We start from the raw sequence: 16,753 nt of genomic DNA on the forward strand, positions 1-16,753 counted from the left end.
ACATTAGGTTCACAAAACTCCATTAAAAAAATCATTTTCTGAGGCGTCTTCTGCTTAAAAACGGTCAATTTTTAAATGGTGTAAAAAGACATAGTGCGAATACAACCGTATACTGGTCAGACTGGGGTGGGAGGAAAATCAGACAGGGGGCCAAGAATTCTCTTTATCACAGTTTATGGCCTTAGAATGAAGGTGAAAAGCCAGAGGGGGCTGAGAACAGAAGAGGCCGGTGTGAAGGGTTAAATCCCGACCTCTTCTGCACAGGAGAAATAACACTGGGAAAAGCGCACAGGCTAAATGCAGAAGGGGGAGGAAAGGGTTAACCCTCTTACAGGGAAACTGAAAAGCTGAGTACATTGTATTACTCAGGGGAGGGGGCACAGGAAGGAGAAGAGGAGGTCAGGGAATGGAGGGGGCACAGGAAGGAGAAGAGGAGGTCGGGGAATGGAGGAGGTACAGGAAAGGGAAGAAGAGGTCAGGGAATGGAGGGGGAACAGGAAAGGGAAGAAGAGGTCAGGGAATGTGTTAGCGTGGGTGGTCAGGAGCTGAAATCTCCAGGAGTGGACCCTCTGGACCGTGGCACCGAGGGGCCCCGGGCGAGCTGCCAGGTGGAACCGACCCCTATACAGGGACCGTTAGGAGCAGGCCCAGGGGTTCGAGCACCACGGTAGCCGGTACCGAGAGGGGCAGCTCAGAATGGACTGGAGTAGGAGTGTGGGACTGAAGTGTAGACTGTAAGGCTGGAATATGGAGAGGTGGCTGGAGCGGAACACAGGAGACAGGACTGGAGTAGGACTGTAGGAGTGTGGATAGCTGGAGGGAGCAGGAACACCGAAGGCAGGACTGGAGTAGGATGGAACAGGAACGCTGGTGCAGGACTGGAGTGGAATGGAACAGGACTGGAGTAGGAGGGAACAGGTACGCTGGAGCAGGACTGGAGTATACTGCAGGGAACACGGGAGACAGGGCTGCGAGGCTGCTGCAGGAAACACCGCGGACGGAACCGAGAGGCTGCAGAGAGCACAGGAGGAAGCAGGGCCCAGTGTGCAAGGTAACACAACGATCAGGCGCCTCCCTCAGGGGGAAGCGGCCTGATATAGCCCTGTCTGGTCTGCCATTGGTCCGAAGGTGCTTCCGGGTCAGGGCACAGCCGGAGCACAAGAAGCAGCGGGGAGGCGCGGCAGCGGCCTATGGCGCATGGGCATTGCATGCAGGGATGGTGTCGGCCGCGAGCCCGTCAGAGGTGACCGCCGTGGCCGTCGGGTGGAGAGAGGCTGCGGCGTGGGAGCGGAGGCCGAGTGAGTATGACGGAGCGGTGTAACAGTATGGAGGAGGCACAGGAAGGAGAAGAGGAGGTCGGGGAATGAAGGAGGCACAGGAAGAAGAGGAGGTCGGGGAATGGAGGAGGCACAGGAAGGAGAATAGGAGGTCGGGGACTGGGGGGGCACAGGAAGGAGAAGGGGAGGTCGGGGAATGAAGGAGGCACAGAAAGGAGAAGAGGAGGTCAGGGAATGGAGGAGGCACATGAAGGAGAAGAGGAGGTCGGGGAATGAAGGAGGCAAAAGAAGAGGAGGTCGGGGAATGAAGGAGGCAAAAGAAGAAGAGGTCGGGGAATGAAGGAGGCAAAAGAAGAGGAGGTCAGGGAATGGAGGAGGCACAGGGAGGAGAAGAGGAGGTCGGGGAATGGAGGAGGCACAGGAAGGAGAAGAGGAGGTCGGGGAATGAAGGAGGCACAGGAAGGAGAAGAGGTCGGGGAATGGAGGGGCTCAGGAAGGGGAAGAGGAGGTCAGGGAATGGAGGAGGCACAGGAAGGAGAAGAGGAGGTCGGGAAATGGAGGGGGTTCAGGAAGGAGAAGATGAGGTCGGAATGGAGGAGGCACAGGAAGGAGAAGAGGAGGTCTGGGAATGAAGGAGGCAAAAGAAGAGGAGGTCGGGGAATGAAGGAGGCAAAAGAAGAAGAGGAGGTCAGGGAATGGAGGAGGCACAGGAAGGAGAAAAGGCGGTCGGGGAATGGAGGAGGCACATGAAGGAGAAGAGGAGGTCGGGGAATGAAGGAGGCACAGGAAGGAGAAGAGGTCAGGGAATGGAGGAGGCACAGGAAGGAGAAGAGGAGGTCGGGGAATGGAGGAGGCACAGGAAGGAGAAGAGGAGGACGGGGAATGGAGAAGGCACAGGAAGAAGAGGAGGTCAAGGAATGGAGGGCCTCAGGAAGGAGAAGAGGAGGTCGGGGAATGGTGGGGGCTCAGGAAGGAGAAGAGGAGGTTGGGGACTGAAGGGGGCTCAGGAAGGAGAAGAGGAGATCGGGAATGGAGGAGGCACGGGAAGAAGATGAGATCGGTGGAGGCACAGGAAGGAGAAGAGGTCAAGGAATGGAGGGGGCAGAGGAAGGAGAAGAGGAAGTCGGGGAATGGGGGAGGCACAGGAAGGAGAAGAGGTCAGGGAATGGAGGAGGCACGGGAAGAGGAAGATGAGGTCTGGGAATGGAGAAGGCACAGGAAGGAGAAGAGGAGGTCGGGGAATGGAGGAGTCACAGGAAGAAGAGGAGGTCGGGTAATGAAGGGGGCTCAGGAAGGAGAAGAGGAGGTCGGGGAATGGAGGGGGCTTTGGAAGGAGAAGAGGAGTTCGGGAATGGAGGGGGCTTTTGAAGGAGGCGAGAAATGGAGGAGGCACAGGAAGAAGAGGTCAGGGAATGGAGGAGACATAGCAAGGAGAAGAGGAGGTCGGGGAATGGGGGAGGCACGGGAAGAAGAGGAGGTCGGGGAATGGAGGGGGCACAGGAAGGAGAAGAGGTCAGGGAATGGAGGAGGCACAGGTAGAAGAGCAGATCGGGGAATGGAGGGGCACAGGGGCAGGAGCTGCACACACAGGACATTAGTGGGGTTTCCTGCTGAGCCGAGTGTCCTCAGGGTTACTGAGTTCTGAGCTGACAGACGGGAGATGTCGCAGGGAGATGCAGCAGTTAATTATCCGGCTGCTCAGGGGTTAACCAGTGTGCGGGGAGGAGCGCGCACAGCAGGTGACTGACAGCCGCACAGCGCGTACAGATCCGTCTCCTCTAGGACCTGCGCTGTCTGCTGCCTGGTCACGTGCAGCAGCTCCGGACACATCACCGCTCCGCAGGCGGCCTCCGCTGATGACAGACAGCTCTACTGTCCAATCACAAAGCTCAGCAGCCCCGCTCCCACCAATGGTAAGACAGCGCTGCGTGTGGGCGGGGCAAAATGCTATTACGAGAAGATGAGACTCGCTGGCGCCCGAAGATGACTCCAGTAATCTCCGCCCTATATACATCCGCCGCCCTCTTCGCTTCTGCTGCCGAGGGCGCTGTATCCTGAGGGCCGTAGAAGGTGGAGATAAAGAAAGAGCCAGTAATGTCCGCGGTAAATGGCGCACAGGTCACTGAGGGGTTACACGGTCTCATGTAGTGACGTCAGACTGTGGTCGGTGCACGATGTCTCCGCTATACTACAATATCTGGCCGATCACACACATCAGATATCGGGCATTATGGGAAACACCGGGCACATTCATCACTGGATCGTCAGGATCTTTAGGCTGATCTCTGTGCTGTGTAACATGTTCCTGTCTTGTCTGCAGGTTTCCATTCCTACCAGGTGATGTCCGGCTGTGAGCTGAGAGATGACGGCGGGATCACTGGGTATGATCAGGTCGGATATGATGGGAGAGAGTTCCTGGCCCTGGACACACAGACGTGGACATATGTCCCCACCATGGCCCAGGCTCAGATCAGCACACAGAGATGGAACAGCCCAGATGTACAATGGGGGGAGAGAAAGAAGAATTATCTAGAGAATATCTGTATAGAATATCTACAGAAATATGTGGCGAACGGGAGAGAAGATCTGGAGAGGAGAGGTGAGCGCTCATCATCACAGCTCCGCTGTCTGCGCTCCGTCCTGTCACCTCTGTGTGATGTGTGATTTATGGTCAGCCTTGTACTTGTAGTCCCCTCTATCCCGGACACTGAATCCCCCATATAGGTAATAAGCCCCTGTCACCTCTGTGTGATTTATGGTCAGCCTTGTACTTGTCGTTCCCTCTGTCCCCGGCACTGAATCCCCCCCATATAGGTAATAAGCCCCTGTCACCTCTGTGTGATTTATGGTCAGCCTTGTACTTGTAGTCCCCTCTGTCTCGGACACTGAATCCCCCATATGGATAATAAGCCCCTGTCACCTCTGTGTGATTTATGGTCAGCCTTGTACTTGTAGTCCCCTCTGTCCCCGGCACTGAATCCCCCCCATATAGGTAATAAGCCCCTGTCACCTCTGTGTGATTTATGGTCAGCCTTGTACTTGTAGTCCCCTCTGTCCTCGGAACTGAATCCCCCCATATAGGTAATAAGCCCCTGTCACCTCTGTGTGATGTGTGATTTATGGTCAGCCTTGTACTTGTAGTCCCCTCTGTCATCGGCACTGAATCCCCCCATATAGGTAATAAGCCTTGTCACCTCTGTGTGATTTATGGTTAGCCTTGTACTTGTAGTCCCCCCTGTCCCCGGAACTGAATCCCCCCATATAGGTAATAAGCCCGTCGGCTCCTGATGTTTATTCTGTGAGTCCGTCTTTCCTTCCAGCCCCATATCATCCTGTTCCTCGTTTCTTCCTTCTAGACATGTCTGACTTATCTGACCGCTCGGTGTTACTAGTCCGGGGTGTCCTACACAGACTGACACTGTGCGATCAGTGCGGAGCGGCCACATTGTGCAGGACACAGCCGATGTCCAGTCATTTTTACATTTCCAGGAGGAATAACAGAGGAGCCACAGAATGCAGAAACCTAAGAAAAGATGCTCCAGAATTGTTTTTCAATGGGAAATGCAAGTTTGTGCTAAAATAGACGAGTGAGGAGAGGAGACGGATTCTCTTTAACCCCTAATCGACATTAGACATACCGGTCCATTCAGTGTCGGCTCCCTGTCTCTGGTGCGGGCTCAGGAGCTGAGCCGCCACATTCCAGGCAGGTCATGGCTGCGCTATTCACCCATCATCTGCCTCTAAAGTCTGGGGGTGAAGCCGAGCTCCAACCATGGCTGTTATCTGTCAGATGCCGCTGTCAATCACTGAGAGCAGCATTTACAGCAGACCTTTATTCTAAGCGCCCATCAGCTTCCCCGCAGCACGATCGTGGGGAGCCAATGAGCTGCCATGGCAGTCGGGGGTCTGCTGAATGCTTCTGTAGCTGCACAGGAGACCCTGATTTGTACTATATACCCCAATACTGCGGTGCTGCAGGATCTAGTACAAGGGATCGGCGACTGCAGGTTCTGGATCCCTAAAAGGACTATAAAATGCAGGAAAAAATTGTGAAAATAAACTTTATTCCCTTATTTATATTCAGTAAACACCGTAATGAGAAAAAATATTCAAAACGCCAATATTCCAACATTACAGGATAAAGTAAGAAGTGATGAATGTGACACATCAGCCCCAGGATGGGATTAATAAAGAACACCGACTCCGAGCACAAAGTCCCTCACAGCCCCGTCACCGGAACACCGGGAACGTCACAGGTCTCGGGAAATGGCGACAGAAGCCACAGTTTATTTTATAGAGTATTTCCAAAATCTGTAATAAATCTGCCTGTTTCTATCACTGTGATCGCACTGACCTGGAGCATCGGCTGCTGGATCATTCTCACCCTAGAATGAAGGCGAGAAAAACTAACAAAAAGCGATTGGAGAAATTTCTATTTTTTTTTTCTCGCAATTTTGCTGTATTTTTTCCTGTTTTCCACTAAATTACATGGTGAAATGGATGGTGTCATTCAAAAGTGCAACTTGTCCCATAGAAAACAAGGTCTCATGCGGCTACAGACAGAAAAAATAGCTATGGCTCCTATAGGAAGGGAAGGCAGAAACAAAACGTAAAATCGCCATGCCAGGAAGGGGTTAATATCGGTCAGGTATCATTGCACTGACACGAGATTGGCAGCTACATAAATATAAAACCACCACAAACTGAAATAACCAAACACAAAAATACATAATATAAAAAGTAATTAAACCTTTATTAGGCTAAAAAACAGATTGAAAAGGGGAAATTCCAATAAAGACGAGAGCGGTAATCCCCCTATTATACTAGGACAGAAATAACTGCACTAATACATAAATTACTCATATCCGGTGATGTGAGCAGCACTCATACAGCATCCATCATCCATCTGTGTGTGATCATCATCAGATTAAGTACAAGCTTTGTGGCTCCATCTAGTGGTTATGTGCAAAAATGCAAAGCTGGAGGTAGATAACAATAAGAACTGCTGTCCCGAGAATAAATATATAGGAATAACATTAGTGTGCCACATTTACTGATTTATGGAAAATATGTATACCATAAAATGAATAAGTATAAATTATGGCTCAAGGGCCGGAATAAATTAGAGAAAGTCAGCAAATGTCGCACAGCAGTTATAGAGAGATATGGGGACACAGAGCAATTAATCAAAAAATCACAGAGTCCTATTCCAATGAGAAGGCGATCGGGCAAGAACAAGTGTGTGCTAGTGCTGTGCCCGAACAATCAAAAATGAGAACATCCTGCACAAAACATATATAGACTGAGATAACACATTTACCACTGTCCCTCTTAAACGCGTTTCGCCGCGTCAGCTTCCTCAGGAGGTGAATAAGTGTTCCAAAGGCATTTCTATATAGGTTTCGCTGGATAGTTGCGTCACCACAGACACCAGACGGTGCAACACTCCGCGAGCGTTCAGCACATGAGATGAAACAGGTAGCTCAGTATGGACATATCGCTGCTGAGCTAAAGCACATTCACTATCCACACATTGCTTATCTGGTAAAATGGCCACATTAATTTGCGTAGGTAAGAATTAGACAAACGGGACACAGGTGAATGTGACATATAAACCACCCAAGAGGGAAAAATCAAAAGTGCAAGTGCCTCTTACAGTGCCAACGTGTGAAATGTTGAAAACAATCTAAATTAAAAATAAATAAATAAATTTGAAAATAATAATTTCATCAGATAAAATATATCTGGATGTTCTACAAGTGTTATATAGAAATTAACTCCTTCAAAGTATATAAATAAATATATATGTGTGTGTGTGTGTGTGTGTATATATGCATGCAAACAAAGATAATGTAATACAAATTTGTATATTGAGTATAATCTACAATTGATTCCGTGTGATTGTGTAGAGTGTGGAGAACAGAAATAAAAAAAGGATACAAAGAAAAGTCCCCGTATCTCTCCTGTTTCCCCTACGTGCTCTATACGCACACTGTATACGGCGCTCTGGTAGCGGCCGGTCAGGTGCGGCTCCAATCCGTAATATCAGTAGCAGTAAAGCTCAGCACTCGATAGGAAGCTGTGCAAGAATTGTGGAGTTATTAACAATCAAGGTCAGTCCGTGATAAACAGCTTAAAATGACATTTCGTCCAATCATAGACCTTCATCAGAAATCTCCTGTGTTGCTGGGATGTGTAGTGAATGTACCACTCAGAATTGTAAAGTGGACTGTGAGCCGTGTGGTTATAAGCGGTCAGTGCTGCAGTGTGGTGACATGGTCACTGTCAGGAATGCATGAGAGTAGAGACCCCCAGATAGGAGACAGATCAGATCTGTGCTGCACACACCCCATTTATACCTTCTTCTTCCCTCTCAGTTCGGCCCCAGGTGAAGGTGTCCGGTCAAGAGAAAGGTGACACCGTGAAGCTTCACTGCCAGGTGTACGGATTTCACCCCCGAGCTGTGGATGTGAAGTGGATGAACAAGGAGGACGAGGTTCACTCATATGAGACCACACACGTCCTCCCCAATCCTGACGGCACCTATCAGATCAGGGTCAGCGCGGAAGTGACCCCCAAAGATGGCGACAGATACTCCTGTTATGTGGATCACAGCAGCCTGGAGAAGCCGCAGTACATCGTGTGGGGTGAGTAGTGTCCATACTGGGCAGATGATGGGGGTAATACTGGAATATGTCATGACTGGTGATCACTATTGTGACATGTAATTGTATAGTCACCGACATCTTATTAATGTGAAACGACTGAACCGTTCTGTACGTGACTAATAGTAACTGCAGAATAATCTGTGCTGTGTACAGGAGGAATAACACGATATCTGGCCATTATATCACTTGTATCTGAGGAATAACACGATATCTGGCCATTATATCACTTGTATCTGAGGAATAACACGATATCTGGCCATTATATCACTTGTATCTGAGGAATAACACGATATCTGGCCATTATATCACTTGTATCTGAGGAATAACACGATATCTGGCCATTATATCACTTGTATCTGAGGAATAACACAATATCTGGCCATTATATCACTTGTATCTGCGGAATAACACGATATCTGGCCATTATATCACTTGTGTCTGAGGAATAACACGATATCTGGCCATTATAACACTTGTGTCTGAGGAATAACACGATATCCGGCCATTATATCACTTGTGTCTGAGGAATAACACGATATCTGGCCATTATATCACTTGTACCTGAGGAATAACACAATATCTGGCCATTATATCACTTGTACCTGAGGAATAACACAATATCTGGCCATTGCATCACCTGTATCTGAGGAATAACACGATATCCGGCCATTATATCACTTGTATCTGAGGTATAACATGATATCCGGCCATTATATCACTTGTATCTGAGGAATAACACGATATCTGGTCATTATATCACTTGTATCTGAGGAATAACACTATATCTGGTCATTATATCACTTGTATCTGAGGAATAACACGATATCTGGCCATTATATCACTTGTATCGCTCCCAATAAAACACAAAACAAACCACCCACTCTCCTTCTCCCACCACCCTGCTTCCTGTCTCTGGATCACTCCGGAATGCCCACTCCGTCTGCAATAAACTCCACGTGATTCATGACCTCTCATAGTCTTTCCTTCCTGGGCCTCACCAAACCATGGCTGACACCCTTGGACACAGCCTCCCATGCTGCGCTATGTTACGTCGGCCTCCACTTCACCCACACTCCTTGCCCTAGGAGCAGACATGGTGGAGGAGTGGGCTTTCTTTGTTATGAATGGGTCACCGAGGAGGAAAACAAAAACAAGCTAAGTCACAGAAAACCAGAGAGGTTGGTAACTATGCGGATTGCAGACCCCTGATCCTAACCACACAACTAACAGCAGCCGTGGAGCGTACCTACGATGATTCTAGATGCCTCGTCACAGCCGGAGGACTAAATAAGCCTAAAGCAAGAAAAGGGGAAAACTAACTGCCCCAGAGCAGACCCCAAAGGAATAGACAGCCCCCACACATGTATTGACGGTGAAACAAGATGAAAGCACAAACACAGGTAGGAAAATAGGCTGAGCAAACGATGGGGCCCACACTGACTAGAAAGGACAGGAAAGGAAAGACACTGTGCGCAATCAAGCCAAAAAAAACCTGCAAATAATGTCCAACACTTCTGATAGCAAAAAAAAGCCCTGAAGTCACTACACTTCATCCACTATATCAGCACTCTGGCATATTCTGAGAACAGAGCAAAAAGAGGCCAATCTAATAAGGGACAAAAAGCAAACTGGCAAATACAGTAACATAAGAGTGGAAATTCAGCACAGCCCCAGCTGGGGCTGGCTGACCACACAAAAACTGAATAGACAAAACCAAATCAAATGTGGACATGAGCAGAAATAACTTAGCTTGAGATGACAGGAACTAAGCTGGAAACCAAGACCTCAAGAGGCAGGAAAAAGTCACCAGCATGGGAATAGGGAGTCGGCTGTCTTAAATCCAGTCTGAGACTCCAAAATGTCCAATCCTCGTCCTCATTATCAGGTGGCAGGTCACTGCTAATTAAATCAGCTTCACTACTTCCTGCCACCACCAGAGGGAGCCCGGAAAGAGAACTCACCACTGGCAGACCAGAAAATGAATTCACAACACTTCTTTCTTCCAACTGTACCTTTAACCCAATCTCACCTCTTCCCTCCCTCATCCTCCCCTCTTTTGACGTCCACCCTGTCCGCATCTACTCTCCCTGCAACCTCCCAATGGCCATCATATACCGACCTCCGGGCCCGACCACTGTCTTTATTGACCAATTCTCCGCCTGGCTTCTTTACTTCCTCTCTGCTGACATTCCCACTATCATCATGGGTGACTTCAACATCCTCATTGACACTCACCAGTCAGCAGCCTCCAAACTCCTGTCCCTTACTTCATCTTTTGGACTTAGTGGTCCCTCTCAGCCACCCACAAAGATGGACACACATTAGACCTGGTCTTCACCCTTTTCTGCTCCCTATTTAACTTCACCGCCTTCCCTCTTCCTCTATCTGACCACCATCTACTCACTTACTCATCACTGTCCTCCACACTTGTCACCCATGTCCAGCAACATGCGCACCCCACAAATACCTTGCACACCTAGACACCCACACGCTTTCTGACTCTATTCTACCACTGGCATCCATATCCCCCTCCATGACACAGAGTGCCACTAGTTTCTACAATGCCTCTCTTGCATCAGCCATCGATTCGGTCTCCTCTGTTATGCATAGCAGAGTGTGACAAATCAATAGACAACTCTGGCGCAATAACATCACTAAAAAGCTTCGGCAAGCATCCAGAATTGCAGAACGGAGCTGGAAGAAAATGCATTTGCAAGATGATTTCACTGCACTCAAACAAGCAACACTTGCATTCAAATCAGCTCTCATCTCTGCTAAACAGATCTATTTTACATCCCTTGTATCTTCCTTATTCCACAACCCCAAACAGTTGTTCAATACTTTTAACTCCCTCCTCCGCCCACCACTGCCCCCTCCGATTTCCCCAATCTCTGCCGAGGACTTTACCACGCATTTCAAAAATAAGATAGACCAAACAAGGCAAGTCTTTGTTGTTCGACCACCCAACCCTTTGTATGCCAGACCAATGCCCTAACCCCATAACTTCCCTCTCCAAAATCACTGAAGGAGAGCTTGCTCATCTTCTCTCCAAATCACACCTCACTACTTGTGCACTTGACCCCATCCCATCCCACCTCCTCCCCAACCTCACCACCACACTTATCCCATCCCTAATTCATCTCTTCAATCTATCGCTAACTTCTGGTACCTTCCCCTCTGCTTTCAAACATGGCACAATCACACCAATCCTCAAAAAGCCATCCCTTGACACGAGCGCTATGTCCAGCTATCGCCCCATATCTTTTCTCCCATTTGCTTCCAAACTCCTTGAGCAGCATGTCCATGCTGAACTTTCCTCTCACCTTGCATCTAACTTGCTCTTTGACAACCTACAATCTGGCTTCCGTCCCCACCACTCCACTGAAACTGCCCTGACCAAACTGACTAATGACTTACAGCCAAAGCTAACAGACAATTCTCTATACTTCTCCTTCCAGACCTGACCTCTGCCTTCAACACAGTTGACCACTGCCTCCTACAACAGATCATCTCTTCCTTTGGTGTCAAAGACCTCGCCCTATCCTTGATTTCCTCATACCTTACCAACCACACATTTAGTCTGTGTGCCCACGTTGCGTTTTTTTAAGCATTTTTGAAGCGTTTGTGCCAGATCAGACGCTTCAGAAACGCTTAAAATAAGCTTCCTATTCAATTTAATGAATTTTTGGCTTTTTGTGCCAATGCATGCATTTTTTTCCACTCATAAACCGCTTAGCGGCTAAAAACGCAGCATGCTCATTCTTTTCCGCATAGGTCCGCGTTTTTAGATGTTTCCAAGCTTTCCAGAAACCATGCGGAAAAAACCGCATCAAAAAAGCACATTTTTTGTGCAAAAAACGCGCAGAAATAAAACGCGCGGTTTCTGCGAAGGAGTCCGGTTTTCTGAGCGTTTAAAAACGCTAACGTGGGCACATAGCCTTAGCGTTTCCTACTCCCGTGCTACCTCTTCATCTCTCCCTCTTTCTGTAGGTGTCCCTCAAGCCTCTGTCCTAGGACCCGTTCTCTTCTCAATCTATACCCTTAGCCTTGGACATCTCATAAAGTCTGGGATGATTGTTTTCTACAGACATATTGTACTTCATGATGGTGGTACAATTTCTTCAGTATGACTTGCATTTATTTGTGAAAAAATAGAAATTTGGTGAAAATTTAGCAACTTTCCAACTTTGAATTTTTATGCCCTTAACCCATTCATGACTGGAGGTATTTTCGGTTTTGCATTTTCATTTTTCGCTCCCCTTCTTCCCAGAGCCATAACTATTTTATTTTTCCGTCAATATGGCCACGTGAGGGCTTGTTTTTTGCGGGACGAGTTGTAATTTTGAACGACACCATCGGTTTTACCATGTCGTGTACTAGAAAATGGGAAAAAAAATTCCAAGTGCTGTGAAATTGCAAAAAAGTGCAATCCCACACTAGTTTTTTGTTTTGCTTTTTTTTTACTAGATTCACTATATGCTAAAACTGACCTGCCATTATGATCATCCAGGTCACTACGAGTTCATAGACACCAAACATGTCTAGGTTCTTTTTTATCTAAGTGGTGAAAAAAAATTCCAAACTTTGTTAAAAAAAAAAAAATTGTGCCATTTTCCGATACCCATAGCGTTTCCAATTTTCATGATCTCAGGCTGGGTGAGAGCTTATTTTTTGCATTTTGGTGCAGATACGTTCTTTTAATCACCCATTATTGCATTTTAATGCGGCAACCCAAAAAAAGTAATTCTGGTGTTTTGACTTTTTTTTTCTCGCTACGCCGTTCAGAGATCAGGTTAATCCTTTTTTTTTTATTGATCGGGCAATTCTGAACACGGCGATACCAAATATATGTATTTTTTATTTTATTTTCATGGTTTTATTTTGAAAAGGGCGAAAGGGGGTGATTTGAACTTTTATTTTTTTTTATATTTTTAAAAACATTTTGTTTTTTACTTTGGCGTGCTTCAATAGTCTCAATGGGAGACTAGAAGCTGCCATAACCCAATTGGCTTTGCTAAATAGAGGAGTTGATCAGAACGACTATATGTAGCAGATTTACTCATTGTTATGCGCACCGACCACCAGGTGGCGCTCACAGCAAACCGGCACTGACATAGAAGTCTCCAGGAGACCTGATTGTCATGCCTACCCAAAGTTGACCCGCGATCACATGACGGGGGTCTCCGCTGGGCGGATCTCCGGCCCGATGGCCGGAAGTGCAAGTTAAATGCAGCTATCAGCGTTTGACAGCGGCATTTAACGGGTTAATAACCGCGGGTGGATCACGATTTCTTCTGCGGTTATTCCGAGCACATGTCAGCTGTTCAAAATAGCTGACACGCCCTTCCGATTGGTTGTCCTCCCGGATTGATTACTAGATTGAAAAACTCCTTGCCGTTTACTTGGGCTAAAAACTCTATTACCTACCTGGGAATTCACCTGGTTTCCCCTTCCAATGAATTAGTATCCAAAAACATTGCGGAATCAATACATTCCAGTAAGCCTGAATTAAATAGAATAAGTGCCCTAGAAATCTCATGGATGGCACGCATACAGACTTGTAAGATGATATTTTTGCCAAAAATTTTATATATTTTAAGATGTATCCCACTACCCATACCTAGAAAATTGCTGGATGAGATTCAGTCCCTACTACTCCGCTTCATTTGGGGTGGTAAAAAGTCTAGATTTCAGAGCTCTTTGCTATTTTATAAGACTGGAGAGGGAGGTTTGGGACTGCCGGATATCCATCTTTATTATAAGTCATGCATGATTGACGCCCTTAAAGAGTGGTGGGATACTACATCCAAACACTCTTGGGTGCAAATGGAAAAATCCAACACCAAACTCCACTCTACTAGACTAATGATGGAGACGGAGTTCTTACACCCGGGATTACAGTCTGCCCTCAAAATGTGCAAAGAGTTGATCTCTAGAAAGCTGATACACATCCCGTTGAAATATGTCTCATTTAAGAGCTCTGATTTGGTGGTCCCAATTCCATCGCTGGGATGATTATGGTGTGCCTAATTTGCAAGCCATACTTTAAGGAGTCTTCCTCAAAACTTTTGAGGACCTAAGATCATCATACCGACTCCCAGGTAATTTTTTTTTCTCCTATGTCCAATTGAAAAGTTTCCTCTCCTCTCATCCAGCAATTTTTTCCCAAGTAGCTCCGTCTTCAATCCAACATTTTATCCGGGGGGAAAAAAGGATTTTCTAGAGGGGTCTCAGTCGCCTACAATTATCTTATCTCTCCCACAAATGATAAGCTTCAATACATGGTCAAATGGGAAAATGACCTAGGCACTTCCTTTACCCAAGAACAATGGCAGTTAGCCATATCCTGGCCCCTTAAAAGCTCATCGTGTATTAATCATATGGAAATTGCAAAAAAAAATTCAACTTCGCTGGTACCTTCCCCTAATCGTATAGCCCATTTCTTTCAAGGATCTTCCCCTCTTTGTTGGAAAAACTGTGGCGAAATAGGCACGCTTTTACAATCTTGGTGGTCTTGTTGTAAATTAAAACCGTTTTGGGATGATATATTTCAGATACTATCAGCTTGTACTGGATGATCCCCGCATTAGCTTTATTAAACATAAGCATCACTGATCTTCCTTATGCTAATAGATGGCTCTGTTCTTTTGTACTAACTGCCGCAAGACAAGCCCTCGCCTCCAATTGGAAATTACAATCAATCCCATCACTGGATGACATTTGTCGGAGAATGGATTTATTCTATTCACATGAACTAATTCTGTCATGGGACATTACTAAAAAGGATAAAACTCAACAAAGATGGAGCGCGTGGCCTGTCGTAAAAAAATTATTCTGTACTTAACAAATCTATGTATAGTAAGTACACCTTCCACCATTGAGGGAAACGATCTGATAGTCTGTGGAATTTTGAATTAGTCAACTTGGTTGATTCCTATAGAGTTTTACACTTGGAGAGTATACCCTTTCATATATATATTTTTTTTTTCTTTTTTTTTTCCCTTTGTTAACTTACTGTTTTGATTTTCCTGTTCTTCCCCCTACCCCAGCCCAGAGGAAAGTTTCAACATTTTCAGTTTATCCTCTCTCATTCCCTGGTTCATTACTTCAGTGTATTTTTTGTTATATTATTCTTCAATGTATCAACACTGTACGCTATATTGTACTTATGATGAACCTGTTAATTTATCCCCCCCTTTTTATACCTGTTATACTCAGAAAACCTTAATAAAAAACTATTGAATAAAAAAAACAGCTGACACCTCCTGGGATAGATGTGGACTCACCTCCACAGCCCACATTAAAGGGAGGGAGTCCGATATCGGCGTAAATTAACCCTTGTCTGACACTGGGCGTAAAAGCACAGAGTTATGTCACACAAAATAGTTAATAAATAACATTTCCCACATGTCTACTTTACATCAGCAAAAATTTTGGAACCAAATTTTCTTTGGTAGGAAGTTATAATGCAGGGGTGGGGAACCTTTTTTCTACCAAGGGTCATTTGGAATTTTATAATAGCGTTCGGGGGCCGTATAAAATTATTAATAATGATGAGCGAGTATACTCGTTGCTCGGGTGTCCTCCGAGTATTTTGGCGTGCTCGGAGATTTAGTTTCTGTCGACGCATTTGCATGATTTGCGGCTGCTGGTCAGCCTGAATACATTTTTTTTTTTAACCCTGCTCTTCAACCATGCTCACACTTGCCATCACCGTTTTTGCTCCACTAATCTTCACTCTCCTTCGCTATCCCCAAACCCCTGCAACCTTGAACCAAATAACAATCTCCCCCTCTCTCTTACCCCCCACCTCGCTTTATCTGCAGGCATACTCAGACCTCTCCTACTAAAATACAATACAAGATGATCACTCTCCTTGACCCACCTGCTTTCCCTTTCTCTGCTTCCTCTCACTGATGGTGACATATCCCCCAATCCTGGCCCCACCTGCCTCATACATCCCACTAATCCTCACCCCTATCTTTCTCACACTAAGAAACTACTGCAATCCCTCAAACTTAAAACCTGTGCCACTGACCCCCTCCCTCCTGCACCCTCTTTGTGAAGCACTTTGGAATGCTCGCACCATCTGCAACAAGCTCCACGTGATCCACGACCTCTTTACCTCCCGCAAACTTTCCTTCCTGGCCCTCACTGAGACCTGGCTGACACCCCCTGACAAGGCCTCCCCGGCCGCACTGAGTTATGGCGGCCTCCACTTTACCCACACAGACAAGGTGGAGGAGTGGATTTCCTCCTTTCTAAACACTGCTCCTTCAACCCTATCCAACCCCCACCCTTATCCTCCCTTCTTTCAAGGTTCACTCTGTCCGTATTTACTCTCCCTCTAATCTCCAAATGGCTGTCATATACTGACCAGCGGGATCAGCCACTGCCTTCATCGACCAATTCTCCACCTGGCTCCTCCACTTTCTCTCTTCTGACATCCCCACCATCATCATGGGGGACTTCAACATCCCCATTGACACCCACCAGCCAGAAGCCTCCAAACTCCTGTCACTTACCTCATCCTTTGGACTTACTCAGTGGTCCTCCACAGCCACCCACACAGATGGACATACATTAGACCTCATCTTCACTCGCCTCTGTTCCCTATCTAAACTCACAACCTCTCCCTTCTCCCTATCTGACCACCATCTACTCACCTTCTCATCCTTGTCTTCCTCACCTGCCCCCCATGTCCAGCCACTAGCACATCCTCGCTGAAATCTCGCACACCTAGACATCCACAGACTCTCAGACTCTCTTCTACCTCTGTCCTCCCTATCTTCACTCCACAACACGGAC

The 16,753-nt window shown here is 46.8% G+C and overlaps 1 protein-coding gene across 7 annotated transcripts in view; it reads left to right on the forward strand.

The window, feature by feature from the left end:
• LOC141048421 (class I histocompatibility antigen, F10 alpha chain-like) overlaps positions 1-16,753 on the forward strand; it is a 490,026-nt gene that overhangs the window by 281,018 nt on the left and 192,255 nt on the right. For 5 of the 7 annotated variants that reach the window (XM_073543969.1, XM_073543973.1, XM_073543972.1 and 2 more), the window contains exons 3-4: positions 3,598-3,876; positions 7,655-7,924. The exons of 1 other annotated variant lie outside the window; for it this stretch is intronic. In XM_073543969.1, coding sequence (XP_073400070.1) covers positions 3,598-3,876; positions 7,655-7,924 — 549 coding nt within the window. Of the gene's footprint in view, positions 1-3,597; positions 3,877-7,654; positions 7,933-16,753 lie in introns of those variants that run through there. One more of the 7 variants, XM_073543975.1, reaches the window with a different exon arrangement.

The sequence above is a fragment of the Dendrobates tinctorius genome, unplaced genomic scaffold, assembly GCF_039654945.1.
Source record: "Dendrobates tinctorius isolate UK_male_01 unplaced genomic scaffold, ASM3965494v1 ptg000135l, whole genome shotgun sequence".
Taxonomy (NCBI): domain Eukaryota; kingdom Metazoa; phylum Chordata; class Amphibia; order Anura; family Dendrobatidae; genus Dendrobates; species Dendrobates tinctorius.